Source organism: Manis javanica, chromosome X (genome assembly GCF_040802235.1).
Source record: "Manis javanica isolate MJ-LG chromosome X, MJ_LKY, whole genome shotgun sequence".
Lineage (NCBI taxonomy): Eukaryota > Metazoa > Chordata > Mammalia > Pholidota > Manidae > Manis > Manis javanica.
The window spans coordinates 61,046,449-61,058,758 of NC_133174.1; the positions used below are offsets into that span (position 1 = coordinate 61,046,449).

Here is a 12,310-nt window from a genome sequence, read left to right on the forward strand (position 1 = left end):
CCTGGCCCACTTCTGTAGGACGGGTCACGGCGGCTATCCCGCCCTCAGTACCCAAGCCCAGGCTACCACTATTTCTGTCCGGTTCTTAGAGCCTCAGCACCGCCTTCATCCCAACAGCTGAATCAACTGTTGCTACAGCAGACCTGTCACTACCGGTCGGTCTACCTCTACTCCAGCCCTTGCAGCTTCTGATATTCCAGTGAGTCTTTTCCTGTGGTGGTCAGGTTTCCTGATCTTGTTGGTAGCCACCTTAGGCGTATACAGTCCTTTGAAAAATGGCCAAATCAGCCTACGACAAAGAACTATTAGAACCTAGTCAAGAAGAGACTGGTAATAAGGTAATGATGGAGGGGCCCTGGGAACAGCCGAAGCGCAGTGAAGATGCCGCAGCTGGGCCTGGAGATGATAGGGAGTGCGGTGAAGAAGCCGCCGCTGGGCCAGAGGAAGAAGGGGAAAAAGGTGAAGATGCTGATGCTGGGTCAGGGGAAGGCAGGGGAAAAGGTGAAGATAGTGATGAGGACTCAGACCCAGACGGTCCAAAAGGACTTATTGGCTATCTTTTAGATACAGACTTTGTTGAAAGTTTACCTGTGAAAGTTAAGTACCGTGTCTTAGCCCTCAAAAAACTTCAAACTAGAGTGGCCAATCTAGAATCCAAATTTCTAAGGGAATTTCATGGCATTGATAGAAAGTTTGCTGAAATTTATCAACCCTTACTGGAAATAAGACATCAGATCATCAATGCAATCTATGAACTTACACAAGAGGAATGTGAATATAAAGCAAACTCTGAGGACTATGATGAGATGTGTGATGAAGAGATGTATGGTAATTAGGAGGGTCTTGTACATGAATACATGGATGAGGATGATGGTTATGAGGAAGATTATTATGATTATGCTATTGATGATGATGATGACGACGACAATGATGATGACACTGAAGCTACCGGAGAAGAGAATAAAGAGGATCCTAAAGGAATTCCTGATTTTTGGCTGTCTTAAAAAACATTGACACACTCACTCCTTTGATTCAGCAGTATGATGAGCCTATTCTAAAGCTCCTGAACGATATTAAGGTGAGGCTTTCAGATCCTGGTGAGCCCCTCAGTTTTACTCTAGAATTTTATTTCAAACCCAATGATTATTTCAAAAATGAGCTGTTGACAAAGACTTATGTGCTGAAATCAAGGCCAGCATTTTATGATCCCCATCCCTATAGGGGAGCTGCAATTAAGTATTGTACAGGCTGTGAGATAGACTGGAATGACAGAAAGAATGTCACTTTGAGAACCATCCAGAAGAAGCAGAAACACCGAGTCTGGGGAACAATCTGAACTGTGACTGAAGATTTTCCCAAGGATTCGTTCTTCAATTTCTTTACTTCTCATGGTATCAGCTCAAATGAAAAAGATGGAAATGATGATTTTTTACTGGGTCACAATTTACATACCTACATAATCCCAAGATCAGTATTATTTTTCTCAGGTGATGCACTTGTATCTCAGCAGGAGGGGGTAGTTAGGGAAGTTAATGATGCAATTTATGACAAAATTATTTATGATAATTGGATGGCTGCAATTAAGGAAGTTAAAGCCTGTTGCAAAAATCTTGAGGCAATGTAGAAGACATTGATCGCTAATGCAAAATGTTATTGGCCCTGAAATTAACTGCCCTAGATCTAGTTACTCAAGATATAAGAAGTTAATTATAATCTTGTGTTCTGATATTTTTATTGTAGTGTCTGTTAAAACATGCCTCAGAAACATAAGAGAAATTCAAATACTAATTCATTAAATCTTGCATTACAAGAAATGTACACTGTGGTAAATGATTTAAGATATATTAATATAGTGTTGTGTAGTTTAATCCTAAAATCCTTTTGTCATATAGCTATTGATCTTTGGCTGTGAATATTATCAGAACTGCTAAATGAGACCAGTAATTATTTGGAAGGAAAATCTTGGAGAACCAACCCAAGGTTTTTTGCTTTTGTTTGCTTTTTGTCTTTGTATTTTCCTAGTGCCTGCTTCATTTTGCAATAAAAATACAGTAGAATTTAAAACTTGAATGCTTGAAAGAGGACTGCAATGGCTAAGAATTTTAGGCGAAACACCATTTATTATTAATAAGAGCTTGTTCACAGGCTCTTGTATATTATATGACTATGACAAATAGTGGAACTTAGTCATATAGAGGTTATTTCTTATCAGTCAAATGTGAATCACAGTATCTTCAAAAGATTGCCACATATTGTTCTGTGTAACTGTGTAAACTGTAATTACAGCATATAATTTCTCTTTTCCTAAAGTTCATTTGGTCATTCATTGAAGGTGAACACTTTACCATTTTGAAAAGACTTTTCATGTTCTTTTACTGCAAAATAAAATGAATAAAAATTTCAGTGTTTCATGTTTTAAAACTCATCTTTTTGTGTGATTATAAAATAATATATTCATTGGAGGACATTTGGAAAGTAGTAAGAAATACATTAATTAAAACAGAAAACCATGTACGCACTCCCCAAAGAAAAGCACTGCTAATGTTTTGATTTATTTTCTACTATTCTTTTTCTATGTGTTTGTATATACATGCAAATTTACATTATACTTAGATGTGCAAAGAAAGTATTTTTTTATTGCTTATAAATGATCTAATCTTGGTCCCAAATCCACCTCCACCCCCCCAGGGTTATAGGGAAACAAAAATCTCAATTTCAATCAATCCGGAAACTTATTGCTATTTTAAACACTGTATAAATAACAGCCTCCTATGTGTTGGTCTATATTTCAGATTTGATAATTTAAATACTTTGTAAATAACAGGCCCCTGTGTATTAGTCTATATGTCAGATTTACCTACCCTTCCACAATGTTATCTGGATGTATATGGCCTTATACTGCTTTATGACATTGGGAGCAGGGATGCACTTACTGGGGAAAATGAGATGTGGTTGGTCAGTGAGCTGACTTTGCCTTCCTCATATGTGGAAACCCACAGGTTTGGCTTCCTCCTTGGCAAAGTCTATGAAGGTCACATCAATTCCTGTGACAACAGGAAACTACTTAATCCCTTCCATGCCATGTGACCTGAGAGTGGCTAGGAAGTGCTAACTATCTCGTTATTGCTGCCTATCCACTCTTCCATCCCCAATCATTGTGATGTGATTCCACAGAATTATAAAATGAAAATGAAACAAAAGTTCCTCTGCTTGTGACTTATTCTTCCACTGTTGAACATGGCTCCTCCTTTGGATTTTGACTCAAAGAGGTAAGTTTCTAACACTCCTTGCTTTTCTTACATCTGTCTCATCTCTGTACAGTCAACTGGGGAGGAAGGTATGGGCTTTTTTACCACTTCCTGTCTGGACAGGACCCTCCTCTAATATATCTTTCTTAAAAATAGAGTGGTATATGCTCACTTACTTTTCTCTGGGTTTGCAATAGTTGACAGTTTATAGGGAAACAAGGACAACTTTTTATTATAGGGGAATCTAAATCAGGAAACACTTCCAATGAATGCTTGGTAAATGTAGACCTTTTCACACTTTTCACCACTGTTAACCTTGACCTTTATTAAATTCCTGACCCACCCCAAACCCCTCCCATACAAAGATTGGGCTCCTTTTAATTTGAGTTACTGTGCATTAAAAAGTTAGAAACATGGGTGTATTTCTCCTGCTATTTATTTTATGGAGAAGAATCAGGCATCTTGAAGTCCCTCCTGTCCCTTTCTCTTGTATCCATGAGATGGAACAGTAAAGCTGCTTCTGGACTTTATGTAAGGGCAGACCAGGCCCTTTTTCTGTATCTTTCATGTCAATGGCCTATAGCCAGAGACCCCCGGGGACATACCCACAGTTGAATAAATTGAGTTTTTAAGTCATTGCTGTGAGGAAGAACACACATGATGGGGAACTGTTGTATGTTATCAGTAAGTGGCTGTGAGAAAACATTGCAGTATTTGAGCTTTGTGTGATCTGGTGGAGGGTCTAAGGAAGTGGGGGTTTATACTGTGAGTGGTATCTCAGTAAATTTTATCTATAAAGAGAAGAGACTGGAACAAAGATAAGGAAATAATTGTTAAAAAGGTTATAGTCACTCGTTTTAACTAGAATGGCAGGGGTGTTTTGTGTTTTGTGGGTGGTACAATGATCTTTTTTTGTCTATGCTTAGACAAATTTAAGTGGTCTTGCTGTATCTCATTTTATTGTGATTCCAGAGTAACCTTGTCTGAGGTTGGTATTCCATGAGATGATTTATATCCAATAGAAGAATAGCATGGCTTAGCTGTTAGTACCAGGTCAGCTTCCTGATTGTCAGCGACTGCTTTATATTTCCTTTTACCCCTCTCAGGGATGCAGCCTGTGGCTGTCATCTCTCCCATAGCTCGTGGTGGGATGGAGGTTCATTTGATTTGGGTTTAGACTAGTATAAAGGCACTTTAGCTTTGGGAGTAGGTCATCATCATCAGTGTATATACCAAAGAGCCCGGTACTAGGGTTTTGGGCCCAAGTGTGACTAAAAATAGAATTTTACCTTATTCTTTTTCTAATTGTTCTTTAAAAATAGACCATTCATATGGACCTGGAGGGGTTATTGAGGTAGGTGTTGGCCCTTGTTAAAACTTTGGACCTTGGTAGAATCCATAAAATACTCAAAACTGGAATACAACAGTAAATTGTTGTTAAATTATTAATAATTGTCCTCCTAATTCATTTCTAATTTAGAAAATGTGAAAGCACATTTTGCATTTCAATAACAGATCTCTAAGATTTCTGCAAGCATTAGGAAGAGCTAAGTGGTAGCTTTAATAGCAGTACTTAAATTACTGACAAGACTAGTAAATGAAGAGGAAAAAGAGGAAAATATAGTGACTATGGTGTTAACTTCCTCACCACAAGTACATTCATTAGTCTTAAAGCTGTGAACAAGCTCAAGGCTCATCAAAGGACTTTTGTTCATGGGCCAGTAAGCACATCATTAAATTAAAATATTTGGAAAGCAAAGAAAAATAGAATATAGAAAATAAAAATAACATGAAATTATGTATCATCCATAGGTATAAAACATTCAATTTTCCAGTTACCACATGGACATGTGCAACATATAGCTGATTACATTAAAGCAGAGAATCTTTTAAAAAGAAATATAAAGAATACATGGAACACATTTCTGAAATGTATTTTCTCTGAATTCTTTGCCAAATAATACAGTTTTTTAAATTGAAAGGGAGTTGAATGTCCAAAAATGAAACTACCTCTACCTGTTTTTAAAACCACATTCATGATCTGTTTGTTGCTCTATTCTCAGGGTGTTTTAAACAGGCTCCCTGGGTGTGCACGCGAGTGCTTGAGCAAAAGATGGGGGATGAAATTGAATGGAAGTGCTCTGGCTGTGCGGAGGCGGAGGAAGGAAGGAGTAAGTGATTGGAGTGGTGGTCACTCGTCATAAAGGGCCATAACCTTAACCCTTGTAAAGCTTATTTCACTGGGCACGTGCGAGTGTACGCGGAGAGGAGGCGGGGAGGAGGAACACGGGGTTGAATCTTCGTGGAGACCCATAATATAAGTGTCCTCTTTGGCCTTTGTGTACGCGGGCTTACAGTGAGCGCATGCGCTGGTCAAAAGAAATGGGAAAAATTCAGGTTCTGGTGCTTTAGGAAACCATATTGTACGTGTAGGGTTATCTGTGGCAGGTAAAAACGAAGGCAATTCTGGCTGAGGCATACAGGGGTCGGGTGCCAGAAGCAGCTTTGAAGGAGGCTGGGCGTGAAGATGCATTCGCCCACGTTAAAATCAAGGTCAGATTGGCTGCCTGATAAAGCAAAGGTATCCATGGGGAAGGAAAAGATAGGCGGTGTCATAGAGGAAGGGTCCTGACCTGGTCTGACAGACACCGGGTGAAAAGAGAAACTCAAGTGGATGTTGAGCGAGAGTCCCAGAACCAAATCGTGTGGGAGACTTTGGATGAATTCAGCCTTGGGGCGACTCAAGTTTCAAATATATGCATATCACAACACAGGTCATGTACGTGTATACAAGAAGAAGTGGTGTCTATAAAAGGCATATTACTGGTTCTGATGCCTTCTGAGCGCTTCCATTTCAATACAGTGTAGGTGTATTTGGAAGAAGAAATCAGTAATATGTTAATTATCTAGTTGTAATTCACTGCTCCTATAAAAAGTAGAGAATCCAGGTATTAATTTAAACCTCATACAAAAGGTTCTGCATTCCAAGTAATTGTGTCAGTTGGCTATGAGGAAAAGGCTTTCCAAGTCGTCTTATTTGGTAATATTGGTACTGAAATAAAAATTTCACAAGGCAACTTCATGAAGATAGCAAAAAGTGGCTGTATTTTTATTAAATTTTCTATTTCATGTATAACATGCTCTCAGTAACACATGCATGCACACACTCACACGAAAGACTGAATGATTCAGTGTGTAGAAACTCGTCAGAAGGACTCATGGCAGGCGAGATCAATATGGAATGCTTTATCATTTGAAATTTCTCCATCAGTTACCAAGATGAAAGCAGGTATTAAAAATGGATATTGTGTGCGTGTGCATGCTCACATCTGTGCATTTACGTGCATGTTTTAATGTAGATGTGTCAGTAACAAGTGAAAATGATATTTAGACAACAATCCTTGTTGTCCAAAATATCGACTAGAGTTTGCCAGGAATCCTATGGATAAGGGAAGAGTGAGTATTTTGTGATGACTTCCCTTCCTCTGTATGATGAGATTCTTTTTATTTTACAGCTTAGAGGAATGGAAAAGGTGCTTTAACTTGACAAAATCCATATCAGCTAGTTTAAGACATTTACATTTCATGGTGAAGTATTAAACTTGCATATTCTTACTGTAACAACATGGTGCTGTGGAACATTTAATCACTATTGTCCTTACTAGAGTTTGTATAAGGATGATTATATTCATTTTTCTCAGATGAGAGATCTGAGTTATAGACATTGTGATTTGCCAGAAACATTCAACTGGTGGAGCAAGAATTCAGATCTGATCTCATTGCTTATGCTCTTTTTATCGCACTGTGCTGCCTTCAATGAAACTGAATGACTTTGCTAGTTTGCTTAATATTAAAATGCCTCTACCCATATTAAACCTGCTTGGCACTAGCACAGGAGTAGATATTAACATATTCCTTTGTCAGGTTTGTTTCCTCATTGACTCAATATGTGGTAACATCTAGGCTGAAGCTTTTGAGGTGAACTTCCTAATATAGCTTAACAGTGTAAATGTATTATGGGAATTAAAGTTCATTTTCTCTTAACTATTCAATAATTCAGACTTTGCTAGTGTGACCTATTCTTTCTCACATAATCATAGATTAAATTTATTGCCTTTTTAAACCTCAGTTTTTTTACCTTGGTTTTTGTCCCTGTTGTGAAACTTGAATATTATGTAACCTGGGTCAAGCTAAAATCCCATTTATCTGCAGTGGTGATAACTAGTAGCACCTAGGTCATAAGATTGTTTTGGTGATTCATTGTTATAATGACTGTGAAGGACTTAGCACAGTACCTGGCACATAATAAGCCTGAAAACATTAAGTGATTATACCATCATCATTATCACCTCTTAGGATTGTCTGTGGGGATCAAATTGTAAGATAATGGTATATAATAACTACTTAAATTATAACTACTCTTTTACAGCTTTATGTCCCTGAGGTGATTAAAAATAGGAGAGTATATAATGCAGGATTTGAGGTGATCAAGTGTCGTTTTCTCTTGTATTAAGTTTTATTTGAAATAATTATAGACTAACAGGTACAAAAAAAGAAAATAGAATCACATGAGCTTTGTTGATTTATGCTTTTTGCCAGATTTTGGAAATTTTCAGTTTCTATTTTCTTGAATATTTTTTCAGCCCCACACTCTTCTCACTTTCTGGGACCCAGATGATATGAATGTTAGATCTTTTATTGTCACAATTATTATGGTTCTGTTAATTTTTTTTCAGGCTATTTTCTTTTTGTTGTTTAGATTGGGTCAATTCTATTCATCTGTCTTCAAATTCACTGATTCTTTGCTGCCACCTGTATTCTGCTATTGAACCCATCTAGTGTTTTACATTTTGGTTATTTTAATTTTTCAATTTTATAATTTATATTTGGTCCATTTTTATAACTTGTAATTCTTTGACGAGATTTCCTATTATTCATTTGTTTCAGGAGTGTTCATAAATTACTTGCTGTTGGCATCTGTTAATTGTTTTTGCTCATTCAACTTGTGATTTCTTTGGTTCTCGATATGATGAGTGGTTTTCTATTATATTCTGGACATTTTTAGTTATTGTGTTATGAAACACTGGGTTCTATTTAAATTTTACATTTTATCAGTCACCCTGGTTAGGTTTAATGTGCAGGTATTTTTGTTTTTGATGACCTTGACAGCTTGAGGAGAATCAGTCAGGTACTTTGTAGAATGCCCTTCAATTTAGATTTGGCTGATATTTGTCTCATTCTTAGACTAGGTTTATGGGTTTTTGAAAGGAAGACTGTAGAGTAAAAGTGCTTTTCTCATCACATCACATTGAGGGACAATGCTGTCAACATGGCATAACTGTTGATATTAACCTTGATCACCTGACTAAGATAGGGTTTGCCAGGTTTCTCCACTGTAAAGTTACATCCCCCTCCCCGTCTACTTTCCATAATGTTATTCTTTGAAGCAAGTTACTAAATGTAATCCACGCTTAAGGGGTGGGATTTATGCTACACCTCCTAAATTACATAAATTACTATTTTATTAAATAGTTACATAAAAATTTTAGTAACTACTTCAGAAACTAAGATCTCTTTTAAAGTCTCTAAATTGGTCCAAATACCATAAATGATAACTCTAAAGAAAAAAGAATTTAAAAAATCACATAAATTATTATTTTATTACATTTAGTAATTTATTTGGAATTCTTTATGGGAGATTTATTTCTTCTTTCACTAATGTGTATATGTATGTAGGTATGTATGCATGTACTCATGGATATGTATTTGGTGATTTGTATTGTAACCTAAAATTACATTATTTCTTTTGTTATGCAATTGTTCCAGCTTTGGCTATTGGTACCGCTTTTAGTTGGTTCCTATGTCCGTTAGGCATAACCACATCTTTGTATGTGTGCCTGGTGCTACAAGATACTACAGGCTCTTTTTGTATATTCTTATCTCAGTCTTAGAAGCCATTTCTCGAAGGAGGCTTTGATTCTTATTTTTGGAGAATGGTGTCCGAAACCTAGACCTGAGCACTAGGTGTGCTCATTGCTACTGGAATGTCATTGCTTCTACAACTTCTCAGCAAGCAGAACTAGTAAATTTATGTATTATATACCAAATACTGTAAACACACACCTCTATAATTATTTCTATTTCTATCCATCAGTATCTATATTAAACTAAACATGCTTTTGTATTGATTTCTTTGACCCTAATCCATTACCTTCTGGATCATTCTAGACCCATCCCCTTGTTTTTCTGTAACTTCTCACTCCAACAGTGAAAAATCTGGTTCTCACCCTCCACTACCTATTTCCTCAGTTCCATTATACATGCATAACTGTTTCAGAATTGTTAACCCCTATGCCAGGAGAAACAGCTTTATCAACTACAGTACATTACTTATGTACAGTCTCAGCAATTATATTTCAGTAAAAACCATTCATGTAACTTGAGCAACCTGTGGGCAATCCAGATTTATGTCATGGGTTTTCTAGAACATGAGTGCTTATTTTTAAAACTGGTGCTTCTATCTTTTCCAAATCATAATCCATTTATATATCTTATCTCTAGATATTTCATTCAATCATACTGAGGATGTGTCTACTTTGTTCTTGGTGTGGTCATATAAAGAAGAATGAGATTTGATTTCTGTCATGACAAATGAATTAAAGAGATTGGTCTATGAAGGAGACTGCACACCTCAAGAGTCTCAACAGTACTAAGAAAACCAAACTGAAAAATGAAGTACAGAGAGTAGAATCTGATATTCACTATGAGTACTACTGCCATTGAATTTTTCTAGAAATAAGGCTGTCCTTAAGGCATCTAAATTATAAGAAATTTTAAAAGAATGTATAACCTTACAAGACACTCTTAGGAGAAATTAAAGAGGACACTAACAAATGGAAATTCATCCCATGCTCTTCGCTAGGAGGAATTAATATTGTCAAAATGGCCATCCTCCCTAAAGCAATCTACAGATTCAATGCAATCCCTATCAAAATACCAATATCATTCTTCAAAGAACTAGAAAAAATAGTTTTAAAAGTCATATGGAACCACTAAGACCCCAAATAGCCAAAGCAATCCTGAGAAGGAAGAATAAAGCAGGGGGATCTCACTTACAAACTTCAAACTCTAATACAAAGCCATAGTAATCAAGACAATTTGGTATTGGCACAAGAACAGACCCACAGAACAGTCGAACAGAATGGAGAGTCCAGATATTAACCAAACATATATGGTCAATTAATATATGATAAAGGAGCCACGGACATACAGTAGGGAAATGACAGCCTCTTCAACAGCTGGTGTTGGCAAAACTGGACAGCTACATGTAAGAGAATGAAACTGGATCATTGTCTAACCCTATACAGAAAAGTAAATTTGAAATGGATCAACGACCTGAATGTAAGTCATGAAACCATAAAACTCTTAGAAAAAAACATTGGCAAAAATCTCTTGGACATAAACATGAACAACTTCTTCATGAACATATCTCCTTGGGCAAGGGAAACAAAAACAAAAATGAACAAGTGGGACTATATCAAGCTGAAAAACTTCTGTACAGCAAAGGACACCACCAATAGAACAAAAAGGCATCTTACAGTATGGTAGAATATATTCATAAATGATAGATCCAATAAAGGGTTGACATCCAAAGTATATAAGATCTCATGCACCTCAACAAACAAAAAGTCAATAATCCAATTAATAATGGTCAGAGGAGCTGAACAGTTATCTAACGAAGGAATTCAGATGGCCAACAGACACATGAAAAGATGCTACACATCACTAGTCACCAGAGAAATGCAAAATAAAACCACAATGAGATATCACCTCACACCAGTAAGGATTGCCACCATCCAAAAGACAAACAACAACAAGTGTTGGCGAGGTTGCGGAGAAAGGGTAACCGTCCTACACTTCTGGTGGGAATGTAAATTAGTTCAACCATTGTGGAAAGCAGTATGGAGGTTCCTCAGAAAGCTCAAAATAGAAATACCATTTCATCCAGGAATTCCACTTCTAGGAATTTACCCTAAGAATGCAACAGCCCAATTTGAAAAAGACATATGCACCCCTATGTTTATCGCAGCACTATTTACAGTAGCCAAGAATTGGAAGCAACCCGAGTGCCATCAGTAGATGAATGGATAAAGAAGATGTGGTACATATACAAAATGGAATATTATTCAGACACAAGAAAAACAAATCCTACCATTTGCAACAATACAGCTGGAGCTAGAGCATATTATGCTCAGTGAAATAAGCCAGGTGAAGAAAGACAAACATCAAATGATTTCACTCATCTGTGAAGTATAAGAACAAATAAAAAACTGAAGGAACAAAACAGCAGCAGACTCACAGAACCCACGAATGGACTAATAGTTCCCAAAGAATAAGGGACTGGGGAGGATGGGTGGGAAGGGAGAGATAAGGGTGTGTGTGTGAAAGGAACGGGGCATTATGATTAGCATATATAATGAGGGGGGCATGTGGATGCCTGTACAACACAGAGAAGACAAGTAGTGACTCAATAGCATCTTAGTATGCTGATAGAGACTGTAATGGGGTATGTGGGGGGGTACTTGGTGATGGGGGGGGGTGTCTGGTAAACATAATGCTCCTCATGTAATTGTAGATTAATGATACCAAAAAGAAAATGGATAGTAGCCATGTAAACCTGTTCTACACCATGCACTTAGATAAAATTTTTTCACTCCTAAAAAAAGAATGTGCAAACTATTTTCTGTATTTATAAATTTGATTTTTAGAACAGTTGTATATATATATATACATAAAAATTAAGCAGATAGTATAGAAAGTTCCCATAGACTCCCAAAAAGCTCGCTCCAACAAATATTCACAGTGTCCTCCATTTTTTTTCTTGTGGTAAGGTACACATAATAAAAAATTTATAATTTTAAGTACTTAAATGTACAGTTCAGTGTCATCACTAAGTTCATTCACATTATTGTGAAACAATCACCACCATTCATCTCCAGAAGTTTCATCTTCCCAAACTGAAATTCTATTCACTCTACAGTAAATCTCTATTGCCTCCAACC

At 36.8% G+C, this 12,310-nt stretch overlaps 1 protein-coding gene across 1 annotated transcript; it reads left to right on the forward strand.

Moving 5' to 3' along the window:
• The first annotated feature begins 253 nt into the window (after positions 1-253).
• Positions 254-1,641, forward strand: NAP1L2 (nucleosome assembly protein 1 like 2). Its single transcript, XM_017678668.3, is given in 3 exon segments — positions 254-993; positions 996-1,616; positions 1,619-1,641. Coding segments are annotated over 3 exon segments (1,362 nt in total). The 5' UTR covers positions 254-275.
• Positions 1,642-12,310: the final 10,669 nt, after the last annotated feature.